General features: G+C 40.8%; 6 protein-coding genes across 6 annotated transcripts; 4 read left to right on the forward strand and 2 right to left on the reverse strand.

Moving 5' to 3' along the window:
- The first annotated feature begins 1,421 nt into the window (after nucleotides 1-1,421).
- BEWA_013100 (conserved hypothetical protein) lies at nucleotides 1,422-8,896 on the forward strand. Its single transcript, XM_004832146.1, has 7 exons — nucleotides 1,422-1,517; nucleotides 1,558-1,666; nucleotides 1,702-1,817; nucleotides 1,856-1,917; nucleotides 1,952-2,113; nucleotides 8,304-8,630; nucleotides 8,718-8,896. The coding sequence occupies exons 1-7, from the start codon at nucleotides 1,460-1,462 to the stop codon at nucleotides 8,835-8,837; spliced, it is 954 nt and encodes a 317-aa protein (XP_004832203.1). The 5' UTR covers nucleotides 1,422-1,459; the 3' UTR covers nucleotides 8,838-8,896.
- A 263-nt stretch (nucleotides 8,897-9,159) lies between these two features.
- On the forward strand, nucleotides 9,160-11,270 carry BEWA_013110 (hypothetical protein; the record flags this gene model as incomplete). The annotated part of the gene is made up of 2 exons (XM_004832147.1): nucleotides 9,160-9,280; nucleotides 9,316-11,270. 2 exons carry the CDS (start codon nucleotides 9,160-9,162, stop codon nucleotides 11,268-11,270), a joined length of 2,076 nt encoding a protein of 691 aa, XP_004832204.1.
- A 55-nt stretch (nucleotides 11,271-11,325) lies between these two features.
- Nucleotides 11,326-16,344, reverse strand: BEWA_013120 (hypothetical protein; the record flags this gene model as incomplete). Its single annotated transcript, XM_004832148.1, has 5 exons — nucleotides 15,971-16,344; nucleotides 13,310-13,534; nucleotides 13,032-13,276; nucleotides 12,908-12,997; nucleotides 11,326-12,842 (listed from the first exon to the last, which is right to left on the reverse strand). The coding sequence occupies exons 1-5, from the start codon at nucleotides 16,240-16,242 to the stop codon at nucleotides 11,326-11,328; spliced, it is 2,349 nt and encodes a 782-aa protein (XP_004832205.1). The 5' UTR covers nucleotides 16,243-16,344.
- Nucleotides 16,345-16,409: 65 nt separating this feature from the next.
- Nucleotides 16,410-17,699, forward strand: BEWA_013130 (hypothetical protein). Its single transcript, XM_004832149.1, has 2 exons — nucleotides 16,410-16,503; nucleotides 16,935-17,699. Exons 1-2 carry the CDS (start codon nucleotides 16,464-16,466, stop codon nucleotides 17,672-17,674), a joined length of 780 nt encoding a protein of 259 aa, XP_004832206.1. The 5' UTR covers nucleotides 16,410-16,463; the 3' UTR covers nucleotides 17,675-17,699.
- A 22-nt stretch (nucleotides 17,700-17,721) lies between these two features.
- Nucleotides 17,722-18,746, reverse strand: BEWA_013140 (Ubiquitin-conjugating enzyme family member protein). The gene is made up of 4 exons (XM_004832150.1): nucleotides 18,600-18,746; nucleotides 18,457-18,560; nucleotides 17,884-18,101; nucleotides 17,722-17,847 (listed from the first exon to the last, which is right to left on the reverse strand). The coding sequence occupies exons 1-4, from the start codon at nucleotides 18,621-18,623 to the stop codon at nucleotides 17,750-17,752; spliced, it is 444 nt and encodes a 147-aa protein (XP_004832207.1). The 5' UTR covers nucleotides 18,624-18,746; the 3' UTR covers nucleotides 17,722-17,749.
- Nucleotides 18,747-19,222: 476 nt separating this feature from the next.
- BEWA_013150 (nucleosome assembly protein, putative) lies at nucleotides 19,223-22,115 on the forward strand (the record flags this gene model as incomplete). The annotated part of the gene is made up of 6 exons (XM_004832151.1): nucleotides 19,223-19,325; nucleotides 19,771-19,835; nucleotides 19,909-20,412; nucleotides 21,786-21,866; nucleotides 21,901-21,957; nucleotides 21,996-22,115. Exons 1-6 carry the CDS (start codon nucleotides 19,277-19,279, stop codon nucleotides 22,113-22,115), a joined length of 876 nt encoding a protein of 291 aa, XP_004832208.1. The 5' UTR covers nucleotides 19,223-19,276.
- Between the last annotated feature and the right edge of the window lie 57 nt (nucleotides 22,116-22,172).

A 22,172-nucleotide genomic window follows, 5' to 3' on the forward strand; every position in this document is an offset into this window, starting at 1 on the left:
TATCATCCTAAGCATATTATACAGATACTTCGTCAACTAGTTCCTGTGTAGATGGACGGATGGTTAGATCCATTCACTATATTGTGTAGAATCAAGGGGAAAGATATAGCCTGAATAGGATCCATTAACATACTTAAAAAGGCCGGAGAGAGGATTCTTCCGGGAGCAGGAGTTCCGACAAAATTATTCATATTTCCTAGAGTGCATCTATACGGGTATTCATTTCCCAAGTCGGGCAAGTCTATGAGAGGATGTCTCCTTAGGCTTGTCCTGAATAGTCACTGTATTTACCATTAGTATTGAGACTTGTGAGACCTCCAGCATTCTGAAGCTTACCATCGCCAACTTGGATAAAGGTTAGTAAATTCTTAAGCTTCTCACTGGACACATACCTTCCATCCTCAAGATGTGCACCAACCATCTTATCCCACCCAAAATCCGATGGACAATAATAGTAAGCAGAGCCATCCTCCATCAGAAGCTTAACTGCTTCATTCCTTTAAGAGTTCCTCTTCACACTACACACCCCTTCCAATGGGGTCTGCATGCAGAATCTCCCAGTAAGGATAGTCTGGTATTACCGATTCCAAGACATACGGGTCACCTTTTTGACATTCCAGGAATGTATACACCACAACTAGACTCACACATTCGATGGAACGACACAGTTAAGCAGAAATGAATGAGATATTCATAGTTATACTCCTCGAGCTCAAACTGCGAGAATAAATGTGAACGATAGGCCTAAGAAAGGATAAAATTGTAATAGTTTTCAAGTATGCCCGTGTACTCCTTATTCGCCCTGTAGATTTTAGCATTTTCAACTCTCAGTGGTTCAAAGAGGCATCATTTCTAATAGTTCAGGGCAGGATGCCAGTTAGCCATAGGTTTAACTACTTCAATCTCCCAGGATATTTAAACAATACTTGCACCCTTTTGTTAATCGTCTCGCTATGCTAGCCGAATTAGACAAGAACAGATAGATTCACAGATGGGAATTTTTAGCCTTTTCCATAGTATTCTCAATACCTTTATAACACTAGATAACCTCATTAAAGTGCTAGTAGCCAGACTACATCGTGAAAGATGGATAAGCCACGGGAGATCTCATCGGAAGGACCGATCGCAACAAACCGATCATCCCTTCTTCCATTTTGCACATTTTCTGGCTACTAACCCCTTTCCAGTGCCCTGGAAGAACCTTTTCACAATGCCCGGCATATCATTCCCTTTATGGGCCATAAAAATCCACTCCATCCCATCCATTTACGCATTCCTCGATACGACATCAGGGCACTTCTTCCTCCTGCAAATTCTCGACACGCCGCCTAAAACCATACAATTTGTGAGAGTAGCCATTTAGCACCTGTTAGAGCCCAAAACTGGCCTTAGAGTCCCTACATCCTACACACCTTGGCGTCAATTCCATTACATTCGCTAGACACGGAAAGAGGAGGAAATGTCAGACGCAGAGAAGGAAGGAGAAATTCCAGAGACGGAAAAGGAGGAGGAAATCGGTATTTACAGCAAAATCCTCAGAAACACTCACATGTGCAGACTACGACGCGTTTTCCCCTGAGGAGCTCTTTGAGAAGGGAAAATTCCTCTTTAAGGAGAGAAAATACGAGGAATCCGCCGAATATTTTTCCAGGGCGCTGGAAAGGAGGTTTGTCGCCAGAAAAATTGACGAAATGCCAACAGGAGCGGAGATGAGCCAATAGATCCGTCGCTGCGTGAAAATTACCTCTGGTTTGCCGACGCTTTGTTGACCAAAGAGGAGCAGAGCGCCGCAATTTTTTCTTCCGACGTGAATGGAGGTGAGTTGTCCGTCCCGCAGATACACACTTGCTCCCAGGAGGAAATGAAAACATCCCAACGGCTGAGAGCGTCATAACAGCTGCGAATAACGACGAATCTGTGAGTTTTCCGCACCCATAGCATCGACGTTTAGCTTGCGTTTGAGTTGTTCCAGCTGGGATACGAGAGCTACAAGAAACATTTTGAGACTCTGAAAGAGAATGTACCAAAGGAGGAAGTCCTGGACTGCTCCTACTGCCTCGTTAGGATAGGGGACATGTACTTTACCAATCATCAGTTTGAAGAGTCAGCAAAGGTGAGTTGAATGTTAAAGACGGAGGTGGTAATGAAAGGAATGAATAGGCGACCAAAGGGAGCCTGTATTTCTTGGTAGAGGAATGAGTTACCATCAGGATATGCCAAGCATCGAGTTGTCTATTCTGGACTTGGGACAATCTTGAGATGGAAGCATAGACTCCAGAGTAACTGTTACCTACCTGACCATGGATAACACTATGAAACCTTAAGGATGTGAGCTACTTCAACATGCGTCTTGAATGGCAAAGAATACTGGAACACTAAACTCCCTAGTAGAGAATGGAGGGGTATCTTCAACTTATAACCAATGATATGGTATATAATGGTGTGAAGGACAGGTAAGCTCACAAGATGACTAATGGGAGATCCGGGACTTCAGAAAGGCGCCATGTTTATGGCAGGGCTGACTCTGTTGCAGTCTCTCCGTGTGGCTTTAACTGGAGCAAAGTTTGCAATGAATAGATTTAAAATTCCTCAGCAGTATGCCAGTTCGTTCATTAACATGGTCCATAATCCTATGGAACTTGCAACGTTTACTGGGATGGCTATTGTTACTATTACCACACTATGGACAAATGGCTGTAGTGGTTGCAAGGAAGATTTCGGGTACCTGGCTGCATTTACAAATGTGACACTATGCCTATCATTCATTCTACTCCTCTATGCATTTAGATCTGGAGGTCAAATGGGAGATCTCACCTTTTACTACTGGACTATCGTATTCGTCTCATTTATCTATGGGATGAATGTGGCAGCTGTAATGACAGTGGCAAGTGCAGATGCTTCCCTTTTCAATGTAGGAATTCCTATCTCTGGTATTCAAGTTTGCATCTACTACTTTATCTTTACGAAGCTTGCTAAGAGGTATAACTTTTCAAATGTTAGTTACTGGATTATATTTTGGCAGATGATCATTGCAATATTGATATCGGCTGTATCAGCCGGTCTCTGGATTGCTGTTGCCTATAATTATACTCAAGGTAGTAATAATAGTGATGCTACCCATACTGGTGCTGTTGCATCTCCAATTCTAATGGGAATGGTTGGTATGGGTGGTATTTACGCCTTCTATCCTGCTATTGCTCCGTATAAGTTGACCGATGTTGAAACAGGTTACACTATTGATCTTGTCGTTTTATTCATGAGTGCTGTTCCTGGTATTGCAATTGTCATCGTATGCCTCAAGAATATTGGCCCAGACCAACCATGGGAAAACTGGTATGCATTATGGCATTACGCTTGGGTTTTGGCAATTCCTCATATTACTGCAATGATCTTGTGTTTGTGCACACTTCATTATCCCGATAGTGGAGTAGCCAGTTCCATTAAGAGTAGTGGTTTAAAGGTTGGAGTGATTACTGTGACCCTAAAGTTCTGCGAGGAAGGACTCAAGGCAGTGTCATATGCTGGAGGTGGTGCATATGGAGGCACAATTTCATCCTTGAATACGTTTACATCACAAGGTTTAATGATCATCTTGGCTTTTACTGGAGATGGATACCTGAAGACTTATTCCAAGTATGAGCATGATAGGAGCAAATGGCCTACTAAAGACTATGGCTTCTGGAAGTCCTTAGGATACTGGATAGGAAATGGAGTATCTGAGGCCTGTAAGAGCGTTAAATCATCCTTTACCACTAATGTCAGATGTAAGGTTTTGGGTAAATCAGAAGCCTTACTTATCGTCTATGCAGATCAGGAATTTTAATGGGTGGTAACTAGGAGGCTACTAGACTACTCACTCATCCTTGGCCACTTGTCCCTGGGTAAAAGTCTAGTGGAGAGTCTGGGAAGACTACTGGACTGTGAGGACTCATACTGAGGATACCTCCGATGATAAAGAGTTACGCTCATGCTGTTTGTCAGTTGTCTGATAAGGATAGAGATTCTTGGCCTACTTCACGCTATGGGTTTTGGAGTTCTTAGGGATACTGGTGTAAATGTGGTTGTCGTGGTCTCTATACTAGTCTTCCTAAGCTTTTGACTTTTGATATGAGGACTACTTTGACTCATAAAGATGATCATTTGTTTATTGTAGTTACTTCTGACTTGCCCCCAGATGAATAGTTTGTTGATACGTAATGTAGTTTTTTTGGTTATTTCTTAAATTGCACTACACTCTGCCAGTAGGCTCTTTCGTAGACTCTTTGGGGGATTATCATAGGATCACCCGGTGAGCTAGTTGTGAGGGAGGATGAATGGTTGGATCTCAGAGTTTTGAATGAGCATACTATCTATGAATATGGAGGATGAGTAGAAGTAGAGGGGATATACTAACATTAGACCTTTCCCAAAGACCAAAAGATGGTAGTGATGGAGACTATATATCAAATGGCACAAAGTTTAGGATCACAAAGAGTACAGAACAGCTGCCAAATGGATTCTTCAAGCTAATTCACACTACTGCAAAAACTCCTTTTCAACTCAGGACAAACTTAGTTGATGGTCAGACAATAACAAAAACTCGAGGAAAACAATCAGAACCAATACCTGATGTACAGAGTGTTTCCGTCTATTACTGGGATGGAGACGATAATAACCCAATCCTACTTGAAATTAAGGATCTAAAAAATATAAAACGCCGTTTCCACAGACAAGGAGGAAAACAATACAACTGGTCGCCTGCTGGTAGTAATACTGGTAAGCCACTTGTGCAGCTACTAGATGAGAATAATTGCCAACACAACCAGGCGGTTCCATTTGAAATAACAGATCCTACAAATTACTACACCAAATACAACTCTTACTGTATAAAAAGTATCAGAAATATAACAGGCCCCAATCATCCACCTCCACAAAAACCTCCAAATAGTGAATACAATGTTAAGGAATATACCGTTCATAATAATGATCCCAGAGATCCTTTTAAAACAGGCACAAAGATCTCTAGAGTAACAGTAGGTGGTAATTCAATCAACATTACTCCTCCACAACGTGATGCAGTATCCAAGGTTAGAGTATATTCTTACCCAGGGGGTAGTGATGACATTCCGCTTATGCTTGAGTTTAGATTAAAGGATACTGAAGAATCAAGATGGTATTACAGTCAAAGTCCCAATGGCCTTACTTGGGCACCGGCTGGTATTGCAGAGTCCCAGAGCTATTACAAGGATGGTGATCTTAGTCAACCCGCCGATACTCTTTCTAACAAGCTTGACGATCTGTTGTGCCTAAGAAATAACAATGTTACATTGGACTTAACCTATAATAGATATACAACAGGAGAAAAGTACTGTTGCAACAGTCACAGTGATAATATGCATAGGAAGGTTACTGTTACTAATGAGAAAGTTAAAGTTGGTGATCCTCCAATTCCTTACTACAAGCATGATATTAGTGAAGGACTGCATTTGTTCGGTATAAAGTACAACGAAGGTGGTAAAAGTGGCCAAAGGCAAAAAGTAAAAATAAGTGGATTACCGTTTCCAATTTCAGGTGTACAAGCTGTATATGTTTTTTATTGCGACATGGGTAATCCCGTTCTCATATATGTTGACTCACCTGAAAATACTATGGCTAAGAGGTGGTATAAAAAACAAAGTGATAGTAATAATAATGAGCAATGGGTAATGACTTCTAGTATCGACAAAAATACAGAGCCTTATAATATTAAGGACTGTCCAACCTGGAACAAGCTTTATACTGTACTTTCTGATTTACAATGTACGAATTTGGGAAAATGTACTGAACCTACTCAACCCTCACCTCCAGGACAAAGTGCTGGTCCTGGACCTGCTGGTAAAGATGGTGGTAAAGCTGAAAAGAGTAAAAGGGAATCTGATGATGTGGATCAACAAGAATCTGGACCTACTGATAGACAAGAAGCTACTTCTGAAGTTACTGCTCCTGAAGCTGAACCTGCTCAAGCTACTGCTGAAACTACTCCTGCTCCTGGTACTGACGAAGCTGCTAGTCCATCTGATACTGGAGTTACTGCTGTTGTTAGTGATGTTAGAGCTGATACTAGTCTAACTAGTAATGGACTTCCAAATCAAGTATCTCATGGTGCTGGTTATCCTGATCCTCAAGGACCTCTCTCTCCTACTCCTGCTTCTGAAAGATCTGGAGAAACTCCTGAAGCTCCTGAAAAATTTGTTGGTGCTGAATCTGTTGGTATTACCGCTATTCTCACCGGATTAGGCTCTACCTCTGGTACTCTTGCCGGGGCTGGAGGTCTTACTGGACTTGGTTGGTGGGCATTTAAACGTTCTAAAGGAGATCCCTGGGTTAGACGTGGATATCCTATAGAGTTTTTAAAGAATGTACCATACTGAGTATGCATAGATTCACTTGTGGACTCTTACTCCTGAAGGAAGGATACCATCCCTGTACACTACTCATTCATACTGACAATTCTGCTCACACCAGTTGAGACATTAATGGAGTACTACCATGAAAGTATGAATGGAGGACAGTATGGTAGATGGGTGTACCATGGACCATCTCTGCAAGGATGATAGATGGGAGGATCATACTCCAAACCGGATCTTCCATCTGTTACCGTAGACATTAGCAGATATCCTGGAGGACTTGGAGATCAAGCAGTCCAATCAGGTGATGATGGAGATGGATACTATTACGAAATTGACAGTAAAAGGATTAACTTGGAGAGAGAGACTTATTCCACTGAAAATGGGCAATACAGTAAACTTAAACACACTCCAGCAGATGGTACAGTTGGAACTATAAAAAATGGTAGTTATCTCGCACTATTCTTACCTGAACAATATGATGTAGCAAGTGTAACGGTCTTCTACTCTTTATCTGATAAAACTCATGAAAGTCCACTCATTGTTCAGTTTGGTCAAGGGAATAACTATTACACCACTGATGGTGGTTATAGTTGGAATAAGCAGAGTAGCATAACTACCCACACTCTCAAACAGAATCTTGATAAACAGAACTGCCAAAGACGCCACTTACATGTTGTAAATCTCCTAGATAAGAATAATAACGGCTATAGCTGCCCACGTTGTCTCGTCCAGCATATCTCAGTAGATCCTTCTCCAAAATATGACTATACCTATTATGGACATTCGATTTTTGGTTTTTTGGTGAATTCATGGATGGTAAAACAGAACAAACTGGATTTTCATTCACTGGTAGAATATCAAACGTCTATGTATACTGGTTAGAATGGGATTCTCCTAAACCTCTTTTGATTAATATACAGGGATCCACTTGGTACCAAAGAACAGGTCTTACTGAATCTAATTGGACACCAGTATATATACCTGGTACTCTCTCCGACAGTACTAATATTTCCAAGATTCTCCTAAGTTATTACTCCTCTTCTGCGGTTACCATAGATGTTGGAGAGGGAGGAATTCTTACTGATAGACAATCTACTATCTATCCTGATCCTCCTGAAGGAGATAAACAGCAAGTTAAAGTTGAAAGAAAGGATCTGAATGGGGGCTATAGTAGTTTTACTCATTCCATAGAAGAAGAAAAGGGTTTCATAGTTAAAGAGGTCAAGTACAGTAATAACCCTCTCTCTGGCATAGATCCAAGTTTCATTCTTACAAGTGTAACAGCATACTATGATGGAGACAGTCCTGAAAAAGGAGAAGATCTTCTCCTAGTTGAATTTGAGAAAAAGAATGGTACACCTAAGAACTATGTATATTATAGCAAAGGTAAGAATGGCAATTGGAGTGTTATTCCTAACAAGACTACTAAGCTAGTAAATTCCGAGCTTACCGAGCAACTCAACCAGTTGAAGGATGAGCTTACTAAAGCAAAGGAGAAACTTGCTGAAGAAAAGAAGCTTGCTAGGCTATCTGAGGGAAAGGAAGTATCTCAAGATAATGCTCCTGGACTTTCTGAAGGAGCTATAGCGGGAATATCTGCTGCAAGTCTTACCAGTGGAGGCGCAATTACCGGTCTAGCTCTATGGAAAGGACCTGCTCTACTCGCAAAACTAATCACTCGCTTGTAAAATACTCCCTACCCTTGGTAGGTGGTAGAGACACTCCCTCTAGACCACTCTCTTGTTGGTATACTGGAATGATAGGACTTATTTCCCTTTGACAATACTATTTTTGGATAATATCAACATACCTTTGATTCAAAACCCTATTTTAAATCTTGTTACACGTTGTTCACCAATAAACAAGATACTCTAACACAACTCCTTTACCCATCACATACATGCCACAATTTTCAACAAATACACAAACCTATAGGAATACCAGAATGCGATAAAACTCCGAGAGGAACACAAATTACCTGTAAAGCATCTCGGCTCACTCTACATTTCCCTTTCTCAAAGCTTGATGTTTAATGGGCAGCTAAAAGAATCCTTGGAGAATTTCAAAAAGTGTCGAGATTTACTCCAGGATTTGGCCAAGGAATCCGAAGGAGAGGAGGAGAAGAAGAATGTGGAGAATACACTTGAAGACGTTTCCATCCAAATTGAGGACCTGGAAAAGCTAATTGAGGCTAACAAGAACAACCAGGGAGCCACCAAGGGAAGTCAGAGCAACGCAGCATCTTTGGTTCCAAAAACCACGGTGTGTTTTTATTCCATAAGCATCTCTTATTCTACATCTTGGCGTTACAAGGATCGTGCCTGTTTCACTCCATCCATAATTTTACAGGGGAATTTGGACGAGAAGCAGTTGGATTCCACTCAAGTAAAGTCTGTAACCATTGATATTGGTGGAGGAAGTTCCTCTGGGAAGAAACGTAGAATAGATTTGACCAAAGTTTACGAGTGAACGCGCACCTTAATCTGGGGAGGTCCACTTCCTCTGTTACTCAATATCTTCCATAAATTACATTGTAAAATGGACAAGTTTCCATTAATGTGGCCGGATGGTTTGTTTATTCCCCAAATTTAACGTAACTTCTCTACAGGTCACGATTTATTCCAGGATAACGAATTTCGGCTCTTCCCTGTCTTGTTACCATCTTCAAATGCAGGTATTTTATACTCAAATTATATATTATACCGATTTTAGCAACTGAAATGTACATAAAGGCGATTAAACGTTACGAATCCAACGCTGTATGCTCCGAGATGATCAGTAAGTCAACCAAATGACCCTCAACACAAATTCTACAGCCAATCTCGTAGAGAGAAGAAGAGAGGATTACATAAAAACATGGAATAACGGGATGGTATCGAAATATACGGCCTGTTCCAACGTTATCGCAAAAGGTGTGTTGACTAGTTGATTAATAAAAGACCTACAGAAGTATCAGACCTGTACAATAGTGACCCTTCATCATTTAGACATTGGCAGAATGATTTTCTGGGCAAGAAGTTCACCCGTTTGCTCAAAACCAGCGGAGACTGTCCACCGGAACTTGTCGGAGATTTGGTCAACAAGTCCCTCAATTTGCTACGTGGCGATTCAGTTCTCAGGAATCTTCTCATAGTTAGCGACGATAAGTTTGTTGAAGCGGTTTTAACTCGCCTCGTTGAAATGTGTCTCTCTGAAACGGTTATGAATTATGGACTTGATAGACCATATGAAGACCCTAAAAAGATCAAGAAGATCAAAAAGTTGTTAGTCAGAGCAACAAGTGCCGCATCTATAGCCCAAACAGCGGCAAAAATTTGGGGATGGAGGAGTGAAAATGAAAGAGTACCATTGCCACCACCAATTGCCGCTCCCTCCAAATTGGCTTCAGAGAATTATTACGTTTACGTCTGTGGATCCGGAAAAAATTCCAAAAGGGTCCTTAAGTCAACATCTTCCATATCAACCAGTTTTAAGGACGGAACTATACCGTTGCCAAAAGTTTTTATGCCATTCCAGTCAAAAATCAGTAACGAGCCACTCGAACTTCAGCTCTGCGGGCAAGAGAATATACAAGCCTCTGGTGCTGATGAAGAGAGTTTGACTACGGTACCAGAGGTCGCACTTGGAACAATTGCAGATGCGATAACTCCGGTAGAGATTCCAAATAGCACGGAATCTGACAGTTCAGATTCCCCAAAAAGTCAAAAGAGGGCGTTTAAAAGGAGGTCAAGCGAGAAAATCCTAAGGCCTGGAAGAGGGAGACCACCAAAAAACGCCACAATCGTTAGGACAATTAGGGGGACATTGGATCGAAGGATACACAAGCTCAAGGCCACTGGAAAGGAGACTACAAGAAAGGGACCAAAGCCCAAAACTTTGCATAGATCAAGGGGAACGCAGGATAAGGATGACTTAGACTCCTCCTTTGGAAATGCCTCTGATATTTCTGGTGATGCTACATCTGAAGCCCCTGCTGAAATTGATGATGAGCATTCCGGAGAACCTGTGCAAGGGCGCAAGAGGAGGGAAAGAAATGACATAGAAGAACAGGTTGAAGCGGTAGGAATTGAAAAACATGTTGAAAACAGCTCATCACACGCAGCTGAACCTCCAGATTATTACACCAAGGAACCTACGAGCATATTGGATTTATTTAGTGGATTTTCCGGAATTGGTGACGAACCCAACGAGACAGATGTGCACGCTCCTCCTGCTGCAGAAAAGGCAAATGAAGAGAAGCCACTGATTAGTAAAGACGCGGAAAAACTAGAGGGACGAAGGACCAGGAAAACTGTGGAAAAGAGAAAGACCGAAGAGACTGTCTGGGATATGGTCCAAAAACATCACAGGACACGCGGGACAGTCAAAAAACCAAAGGTTGTAGAACAAAGCACTAAAAACACATATAGTGACTTTGTCGGAAACGAAATGGAAAACTTGATTAGGGAGCACTCGCACGTTAGTGAACACGTGCCATCATCACAGACGGAACCATATGCTGATGCATATAAGAAACCAAAATCTCTAAAGTGGTCCGCTGCAGATACCAAGAGGTTTTATAACGCTATTGAAATGTTTGGAAGTGATCTCATGCTTGTCAGAGCATTTTTGTCTGAATTCACAGATCGACAGGTTTATGATAAGTTTAAACTTGAGGAACGAAAGAACCCGCAGCTTGTGAAGAATGCACTAAAGATACACAGAAATATTTCTCTTGGTCAATATGAATTAAAACACGGAAAGATTGACGTAAACACACACTATGATCCAAACAAGGATCCATTCCTCACGGATGACGCGCCAACAAAGAAGAATACACTATCACTCAATCACGAACCAAAGCCAATCGAGATTGCAAGTGAGACACCACAGGTTGGCGATATTCTAAACTTGTTCATGTAATTGCCTAGTGCACATAATAAGTAGTTTTGTACAATGTACGCAAATATCTTGTAGTTTAAATATTAACGCCAATGTATGAGAATATAGTGTGTATTTTCCCCAAGTAGTCGGTGTGTAGAGATACCAGAGATGACACATCCCAGTTTTCAACACCAGGACACGGTACAGCCTGGAGTCCTGCAATGTTCATGTTTACATATCTATAGAGGAATCCTAGAACCCAATCGTTTGCAGAGTATACATTTAACAATCTTCCAGCGACTACGCATCTACACTTGTCCCATTCTGCTGGACCGGCTGTAGATGGTAATCCCATCAAGACGACATCCTTTATACTTGACAATTTGCCCTTGTCATAGAGCTTCAAGAGAGCATATAGAATAACTCGTGCTCCCATTGAATAACCAATTAGAGAAATATGTCTATCTCCAACAGCTTGCCTATCGCAAATTGCATTTGCCAACAAAGAACCTGCAACTTCAGCTCTTTGCCTAGAAACAAGCCAGGCATTGTCTAGGTTAGTAGCGTATTGAATCATTAGCAGTGGCCAGTTTATTCCAGAATCTGTACCATCAGCATCACCAATCCTTTGAGATGAACTAGCCCTTAGCCAGAGCTGCTTTGCATTTTCTGCAAACTCGCTCGTTCCAAATTTAACGATCATCCTGTGGATAGAAATGAGCAATTTTCTTTCCCACTTTAATAAATACATGTCACAAGAAGGTATAGGAAATGCATACTCCCAGCTTTCAACATATTTAGACTCTGAAGTTGGAGCAACGCTTGTTGGTGTATCTGGAGCTTCTGAAACATCAGAATTAGGCAATATAGAAACATGAAGACCAACGCAAATTGCCACACCAAGGGATTTGAAAACCTGTTCATGAAGCATTGTAAACTGAAAATCCCTCACAACATCCGATTTCTTAGAACATTTCCATTCCCTCAATCCACTATCTCCGATTCCAAACATTGATTTTACCATTGTAGTCCCCTCATTAGTGGAAATATAAGAAGATAGACCGCCTCCGCCAAGGCCCAAAATACCTAGACCTGCAGCTACCGCAGGAGTAGCCATTCCTGCAGTCAAAGCAATCAAAGCACCACCTCCTAAGGTTGCAGAGAATATCTTTAGTTTTCTGCTCATTCTCTTTGTAGAACTTCTAGCAGTGTTGATTTCTAGGGCCCCAATAAGATCCGATGCAATCTGATTTTCAAGAGATTTAAGAGTAGACTTTGTTACTCCCAAAATTTCGGAGAATAGCTCAAAAACAACCTGCACACGAGCATCGTTAAAACCGCTCATTATATAGCGAGTAATCAAATTACGAACCAAAACAGCTGCAGCACTCGGAGGTGATTCAATCAAGTAATCATCTCTCCAGAGTTCATGAGCGACAGATGGCTGAGAGTGCATCTTTTTAGGTTCTGGGGAAATGGAAAGCACCTTACAAATTTGTTTTGATATCCCACCAAACAGTCTAGATGATAAATTTTTAGTCTTTGGCTTATGTTCTATAGGAAATAAACCTTCCATGGGACCATTACTATCTTTGTGTACACTTCCGTGGGCTATGATATTTATTATATCTTTTATATAGACTCAGCGTAAAAAGGTAACACGCATAACTACAAACCTTTTTTTGGTGTTTGTGGCCCCTCTTTGTAAAATTTATCAAATACATTGTCTGGTTCTTCAAGATCAAAATCTTCCTCATTGGTATGTCCTAAGAACAATGCATGAGTATAAGTGTCACAAACCCAGAAAATCATTATCAAAAGAGTTTGCCGAAAGCTCATCCGAGCTCTTAGCCTTCTCTGGTAAATTGTCAAATGTTCCAATTATCTCCTTGTAAAACTGGTTTAAAATAGGCTGCATTTTCTCAAGTTCGTGGTTTATGGATTCAACGTGAAAATCTTTATCGTCAACATTGACACCAATCTGCTTTAACTCTGCTCTTTGGGAGACAGGTTTTATCATGCTATCAGTGACGAGCTCATTCATCCTGCACATAATGTAAGTGATAATAAATACTTACCCTAAAATTTTTCCTAGTCTCTGAAGAAAGGTTGTCCCCCATTTTATAAGCTCTAATTCATTTATACTTATACTATTAGAGATATAATCCAAGACAAGGCACACAAATAGACCAAGGATACTCTCGTTCATTCCCTCACTGAGATTGGAAAGGCACTCTATGTCGAGAGGTATGTATTGAGCATTGTTGGATATAGAAAATCCCTCCAAATAATCTTTATATCGCCTATAAATCAGGTGTATATATGTTTATGTAGGTTAAAATTGGAATCTGTAATATTAAAGAGAGTGATCGTAGGAGAGTAACTTTAAGCTCATAGAGTAAAACGTCCTTAGTGGTACATTATAATTCACACCTTTAAGATGTCCATAAAAAAAACCGTATCTTAAAAATGAATAAGTCCCAGCATTACAGTATATCAACAAGAGAGTAGTCCAGAGGAGGAGTGTCTAATGGGAGATAGTAGTGAACATGGGAATGTTAGGAGAGTGTTCTTCCTGTAGTAGTACATTACAGACGAGTGATTAGTCGTGCAAGTAGAGCAGGCCATTTCCATGCAACAACACCGATGGCAGATCCTATGCCAGGGGTAACTGATGCAGTAATTATGCCTTCTGTTGTTTGAAAAAAGGCAAGCGCCTTATTGAGGAAATTTTCAGCCTTTTGTTCTGTAACAGGAGGTCCTCCACCAGCCTCTTGTTCCTTAGATTTCTCCTCAGCCTCAAGCTTCTCCTTCAACTCCTTAAGTTTTGGGGTGAGAAGAGGAACTTTCAGTTCAGTATTCTGTGAATCCAGTGTCCAACTAGTTCCATTCTTGTCTTCACCTCTCCTGATATAATATGCATAGTTATTAGGACCACCATTCTTTTTCTCCAAGCCAACCAAGAGAAGCTTGTCAGGTGAAAGATCAGATCCTTGTACAGAGTAATATGCCGTTACATTTTGAAGAATGAAACTTAGATCTATGCCAGAAAGGGGAGAAGTATGTTTAATTCCACCAAGTATGAAGGCACTTTTGTTAAGAACTGAGTGAGAAAAACCAATATAATCACTACCTATTTGTTGTTTTTTGAATTGAATCGTTTCAGTAGCTCCTTCAGAAGGATCAGGATCTTGATACTCTCCTCCATTAACATCAGTTTGTCCAACATCTATAGTGACCGCTGGCAAATTGGCCTTTAGAAGTTTTAGTATTCCTGACTCATCAAATGGGTGTCTCGGTGAATCATTAGAGACAGACTTCCAGTTATTAGAATTCGAGGGGTTCCTTTCGAACCAATCATTTGAATAATTAATGAGAAGTGGCACTCCTTCAGTGAGTGGATAACGATATACATACACACTAGATATTTTGCCAGTTAATGCAACCCCAGTCTGCTTCTTTTCTCCATTCTGGAATCTATAGAAGCTCCCATGATAAATAGAATAGGAATACTCACTAGTAGTCTGGCTCTTATAGTAGGATACTCTAACTTGCTTAGGACAACCGGGACAGGTGTAAGTAATGTCTCTAAAGGTTAGACTGCCATTCTGTGAAATGTCTACAATATGAGCATCATTTCTGCTACAGTTCTGTTTATCAAGTGCACTCTGTAGACCTGAGTGATCAGCACTGTCTCGTATACCAGATTCAGTCTTCCATTTTTTACCTACTTCTTCACCAGAAAGTGCATAGTATGAGGAAGCACTCGTCGTTGACTTAAGCTCAAGTAACAGGGGATTGCTATATCCCGAATCTCCGTTCCAGTAGTAGACGTAAACCTCATTATAGTTACTTCCATATATAGGTGATTCAAAAGGTATGCTTATAAAAGTGCTTTTGGTAGAAAGAAGTCTTATATTTGATCCCCCAGTAACAGGAGCGTGAGTGAACTTCCTGTATATTGTATATTCCGTAGGTCCAGTGACTTGTATCTTAAGAGTTGAATTGGTTGATGGAGCATTATTTTCTCCATCGGCATAGTAGCTTTCATTAGTTTTAGTGATATTTACTCTAAGTACAATAAGCTCATTGAGCTGACTAATAATGGTCGCAAGTGTTGGAGAGAGGCCACTTTCTTGATCAACGCTGAAATCCGTCTTCCAAGAACTAGTAGCCACAAGAGGATTGGTTCTTTTATGGTAGTAATAATTATTACTCCCAGTAGACTTTTCGAGTCCCACTATCAGAGGAAGTGTATTAGTGGCATCATAGTCAAGATAGTATACTGTCACTTTTTTGTTATAATTTTCTATGTCCTCAAATCCTTTCTGTTTTACTTCATTGTAATATATTCCGCTAATATAATAACTGTTGGAGAAGGAGTGGGTGTATTTTTTATATCCATCTGTGGGTTTATTATCAGCCTTGCGGATGTTTATATTATTACCATAATTATCACTATAGGTGTTCTTAGAGTCATCTTTGCTAATGTCAATATTAACCTCATTACTCATACTACATCTTCACTCGCTAGAATACTAGTCTCTCCCTCATACTTCTCACCTATCTTCCATCATACTCATTAATGTCTCAACTGGTGTGAGCAGAATGGCCAATATGGATGAATGATATGTTCCCTAGGGAGTAAGAGTTCAACAATCAGGTACATTAATGAGAACTAGACGTTTTACGTACTCTCTGGCCATTGCCATCACTCGTACACGGTATATCCTACTTACCTCTCATTAAGTTCATTCCTTGTGAGCCCATAGTGCGATATTACATGGTTTGTGACGCTAACAGGTAGTTCTTGTACCTTTGTAGGTTCATCTTTGGCGTATCCGCTAATGAGTATCTTGAGGCTGTTGTTAATCTCTTGTATTTTGGCTGGTGAGATGCCAGCCATTGCAGAGTCACCATTTGCGATCTTTTGCTCCAGTTCTTTGCTCAAAACCAGGGAGCTTGGCGTCTCATTCGTGCCAAAACTATAACGCCGCTGTAGTCTGGGCATATTCCCTATCGTACATTAAGCTTTCATTTGTCGCAACTCAGAGCAACTACAGTCCTATTTTAGTGGGTAAAAGTACCAATTTACTATTCGTTATTTTACATTAAAAGTGGCGAGTAGCGAGGAAAATTCCTTTGGAGGGGCCCACGGTGACGAGGGTCAGAACCGACAGAAACAACAAACTCCTCGTTAAGGTGTTTCTATCATTACACAGATGAGGATTTATGAACACACGTGATATAATCCGCTTGAACAACAGTTTCTGTAAGTTTTTCAAATACTACACATAGGGAGCTCTCGGCCAGAATTATTCTCTATGGAGCCTCAAAAGCGCTAAAGTGATGGTAGATATTTGGACAGAAAGGGTCTTATATGCCCAAATGTTGCTACATGGCTGTTCGGTGGCTCTGCGTATCAATGGAAGGTCGTCCTCAGGAATGAGACTTACGCATGGATGAATGGCATAAATGTGCACATCCAGTCCAAGAATTACTATATTGCATTCAGAGCACTCTATAGGCTCTTGCTCCAGATTACTGGAGCTGCGATAGGCAAATTTTGCCAACATCCTATCCATTCATTGTTCTAAATGTCATTACACACATCAAAGATTCCATAGAGAAGATTCATTGGCCAAAGGAGCTCAGATTATGCACTTGCATACTTGTCATGTGCGGTTAAATACGAATTTACAGCGCTAAAACGAAACTACGAATCTGGATTTCAGCGAGATGGAGGACGCTCAGTCTTGTTCAACGTCATCAAGAAGAGTAGAGGTCTTCTGCGGAAAGATAGTCACGTAGACACTGGTCATGAAGAGAATGAAGTATTAAAATCTATCATTACAACACAAAAGGCATCATTATGCCCCTTGTACAAGATTTTGGACAAGGACAATGGTACACTAGTAATAAAGTACCTTTATAGTCTGCTAGAAGACGAAAGTAAAATACAAACATTTGGATTCATCTCCCGTGGAGATGTCGATCTTGTCATTAAGAATCTGGCAAAGGAGTCATTTGCACCAGAGTCAATACCTAAAAATGAAGAGTTCACACCAAGTGAAAGTACAGAGTCGATGGAGAGTGTAGAAACGAAGGAACATGCACGACTTAAGGGTCCACTAATTTCAAGTGTAAAAATATTCAACTCAGACTCTGCCAAGTTTTCCAATCATGCAATAGTACTCAGAGGAACCCTTGAAAGTGAAAGAAAGGATCTAATCATGAATAAAAAGAGGATAAAGTGGTTTCTGAGAAACTGTGTCGATGGAGGCAAACAGGAATACACTTCAATATTGAACACCTTCATGAATGCAAGACCAACACACTCATTCGAGAGCACACGGAATATTTCCGTTTTGCTTGTAAATCCCATTGTACTTGCACACGACATTATAATTTCAAGACATTTTTTAATCCTGGACGATACCTAGTCGCTATTTCAAACCTTTACAATGCATATACTCTAGCAATAATAAATGCAGGTGTGACATTTAATGACATGGGCACTAAGTGGCGTACTTTTGGACCCATTCCCTTACAGTTGAATCGTACAAGGTGCGATTTTGCTTATACAATTGTGCAATTTCGGGAACCAGAGGATCATCTGTAAATGTGTGTATAGACGAGAATGAAAACGTACCCGGGTTAGGATCGGTTAATAGAGAAGAGATCGATAGGAGCACTTTTGATATAGTGAGTGCCGGACTCCACTGGTCCTTTAAAATATCCAGACAAATTGCGCCGTTGTTGTTTATATTTGGGTGGTAAACTTTTGTGGTAAACGCGACCTTTGGGGGCTTGAATGGGTAGTCGCTCGGGAAGTGAATGTTGAGGAAATATACTCCATTTTGGTATGGGCTGTATGTTTGTATGTGTTATGCCAAGAATGTGAGTAAAACGAGTATAATGTGAGCTATGAATGGGCGACTCTATGGGAGCACAAGAGCTGCATTCTTTCCGCAAATCCAAAGCATTGGGGCATACCCAATCAAGGTTTAGAAACCTTGAGCCGGCCTCCATCTCTTCTATAGACATTAGCCCATAATTTAGACCACGGACATTTCCATGACCATAATGGGTAGAGTAGGAACTCCCTAGGGTCGCCCAAAGCTCCTTCTGGACTCGCTACCGCATATCCAATGCTCCTCCTAGCTCCGCCAGTAGTTCACATCATGCTTCCTCTGTCTTAGGCCATCGACAGCACTACACTCACCTGTTATGAGGGCCCATGATTGTTGCTTGCCAGTGGAACATGTCGTCTCCGACGGGTCCAGCACTGCAATTGGTTGGAGGATCTTTGGTGAGATCTGCCAGTTCCTGAAAATTCATGTGTATGTGCTTTTCCGGCGAGCAAACCTTGTGTATGCGTTTCAAAGCCATGGTTCTGTAGCTCAAGTTCTATTTAGACCATACGGGTGTTCTGACACACTAGAGACCCCAAAATATTCAAGTACCAGAGATTTTTCCAATAAACACAAAAGTTAGTCTACAAAAGTTTTACTCAAAAGTGACCGAATCGATTTGGGGCGTACGTAGGGCAGCGGAGGCGCTTCACACTTTTTTCCAAGACGCCATCCGACACTATCCGCCGGTAATTTTCTCCACTCTCCCACTTTGCGAACCGTCACTCGAGTTCCCCAGTCGTATTTGCTCGCAATCAGCAGGTCTCGCAGTCTCCTCCACTCCTGTCCACCGGTCTACCCATACACCCCTCTACACACATATCCAGTTGTACACATGAATTTTATACTATTAGCATGTGATTTTATGGATATCTAATAAGTTTGTCTGCCAGGGAGAGCCCGAGTGACTCCCCGGAGCACATCTCTGGAATGTGTGGACTTGTGCACGCAGCATCCGGATCACGTCAAGATGTTGCCCAGAGTAACACGTTGGTGGCTCTGTATTCTGCAAAAGTCCGGAAAAGCCAGAAAAAATCTCCCTCTAACTCCCCACAGATCAAGGGTCCCCTTTACGCCACTAAAAATCAACATTTTCCCCTGTAACGACGTCTTGTGATCCACTTTGACAAAATGGCAGAGGACTCCGCGCTGATCGAGCAAATGAAGAATGTTTCTCTAGGTATTTTACTTGTACTGAGATTCCATCCCTTTGTGCCTCGTTGTTTGGCCTATGCATCTTCTCTGGTACTCTTTATTCGTTGATGGTGATTTTTGTTGCATCTTGCGGTTTCTAGGCCTCTATGGTGACTCCATAGATGAACGGAGAAGCCAAAGGGTCCTTTTGGCCTTTGGTATCATTTGTAGCTTTCATTTTTGCTATTCCATACGCTATATCAAGTGTATGCGTCAATCTTTATGGTCTGTGAATGTAAAAATGCCTACACGGTCTTTGATCATCTACTATTTTGCCTTGCCATTGGCGACTTACTTTGTCCATTCTCTGCTTTATCTCATTATAATGAAGTGGATAATGTCAAGAGTACCATGAATATGCTAAATTTTATCTCATACCAATGCTACATGTGTTCATGACCATAGTGTGGACATTACTAACTGTACAGCAGATGGAGTAACTGACAAGTTGACAGAGGCTCAAATTGCGACTGTAGAAGCGTTACAAAAGTTGCAGGTGTGTTTGGTAGCTATTTTCACACTCACATTGATGAATTTGTGCCGTTTATGGGTGAATAATAATGTTATAGAAAAGTCGCGATGAACTCGAGTCAGAGTTTAACAAGGAGTTAAATGAATTGCGTGCCAAGTATGATGTACTTTACAAGCCTTTGTATGAAAAGCGTTTCAAGGTTCTCACTACAGCATCCGGAAGTGAATATGGGACTCCTAGTTTGCCAAGATTCTGGCTAACTGCAATGAAGAATAACAAGGTCTTGCGCAATGTAATTGAAGTGCGTGATGAACCCATTTTGGCGTACCTTACTGATGTAAGCGCCGAATTCTTAGAACCAAAGAAACAAGAATCCTTTAAAATTACAATGTCCTTTGACAGCAACCCATACTTTACCAACAAGACACTTGTTAAGCAGTATAATATGAAGAGCATTGATGGAGAAATGGAGTCTCTACTCCAGTGCACAGAAGCAACAAAGATTGAATGGCTACCAGATATGGACGTTACCAAGCAAAAGGTAACCAAGATACAAAGGCACAGGAGAACCAAGGAAACTAGACAAAAGGTTGAATTAGAGGTATGTTTAATGAGCAATGTTTGAAGTATGGAGTATGAGCTGAGCGTAATGAGTTATGTTAGTCATCCATACTGACCATTCTTCTCACACCAGTTGAGACATTAATGGAGTACTACCATGGAAGATAGTATGGAGTTAGAGATAATGTGAGAGAAACTAGTGTAATATACTACTGAATAAAGATGGAGGATGTCCCCAGGGAAGCAAGTAGATATTGACATTGGATACAGCGATCATTCACTTAGTCCAACTGGTATAACAAATAAATATACATATAAATATGGCAGTCCCTCAAATGATGAGGTAACTGTTACTGAGACTAAAAATCCTGAAGGCTTGAAGGGATATATGGTTTGTGAACACAAGCCAAACAATGGTAACGCAATTAAAGCTATAAAGTATAAAAATCATGGTACTAATGGATTATCTGATGCGGGAACTCATACAAGTGTAACTGTCTATTTTTGGGAATGGGATCTTGGGTATATTAACCCTCTACTTGTTAAACTAGAAAATGATGAAAAATATTATGCTACAAATGACAATAAAATTTGGAATGATGCAAGTAGCTATTTTCAACATGGTCTCCTAGAGATTCTTGATGGTATGAATTGTAATAGGAACCAGGCCCACAAGATTGATATATCCTGCACGAGTCTTACATATCAATGTTCCCCTAGTGTTTGTGGCAAATTCATAGAGGTAACCTCACATGCACAAGGTAATTCTGCAAAATATGTCCATACCATCTCTGAAGAATTCCAAGGATTTAAAGTTGGAAGTATTACTCACAAAGGAACTAGGCTCCAAAGTATACAGATTCCATCTGATCCTCTAATCAATGTATCAGTGCATTACTATAGTGGAGATACTTCCCTCTCGGTTCCACTAATACTAGAATTTCACAAGCAGAGTGATCGGGAAGGTAATGAATATGAATTTTATAGAAGATATGATGGCACATTTATATCAATACCTGTTCAAGGAGGTACAATGGCCAATCAAGAGTTACTTAAGATACTAGATGAACTGACAAACAAACACTTTCCATCAAAAGCAGGTAAAATAGCTGGTGGTGTTTTTGGATCCAGCTTCGGAGGGTACGGTCTATTTGAAACTTATGCACTAATATTCAACAAAAGGCTGAGCCTGATTTTAAAAATAGTCACACGACTAATAGCTCGTCTGTAATGTACTGCAGGAAGAACACTCTTCCAGGATACTCCCCTCTAGACTACTCTTTTGTTGGTATACTGGAATGCTAGAATCCACATCACCTTTTAGCTTGGTTCAAGATGCTCATTTAGACAATCCTATACTCATTACTCCAACTCATGCTCACCCATAAAATACACCTACACATACATTTACAGGATCAACCAAGCTTCTTCCGATTCTTTACTAGCCAAGAAGTTCCGTCTTCAGAGACTCTCGACAGAATGACTGAGCAAGAGGTGAGCCCATTTTCGTCTATATGACAACCTGTAGATTGCTGAACTTGAAATGTACGTTGAGGAAGACTACGATATCGGTATCATCATTAGGGTGAGTTGAGAATGTGGCCCATTAACATCTTCTTTTAGGACAAGCTCATTCCAGAGGCTGTTTACTGGTACCTTGGAGTGGTAGACAACGATGACCTCGATGACGACGATGTTGAGAGCTACGAACATTCTGATTCCCTTACATCAGACTCTGACTAACGCACTTGTGTAATTTATAAGTCATAGCGGCCTTGTGGTGGTGTAAATGTGTATGGA

Source organism: Theileria equi (assembly GCF_000342415.1).
Source record: "Theileria equi strain WA chromosome 4 map unlocalized gcontig_1105316255033, whole genome shotgun sequence".
Lineage (NCBI taxonomy): Eukaryota > Apicomplexa > Aconoidasida > Piroplasmida > Theileriidae > Theileria > Theileria equi.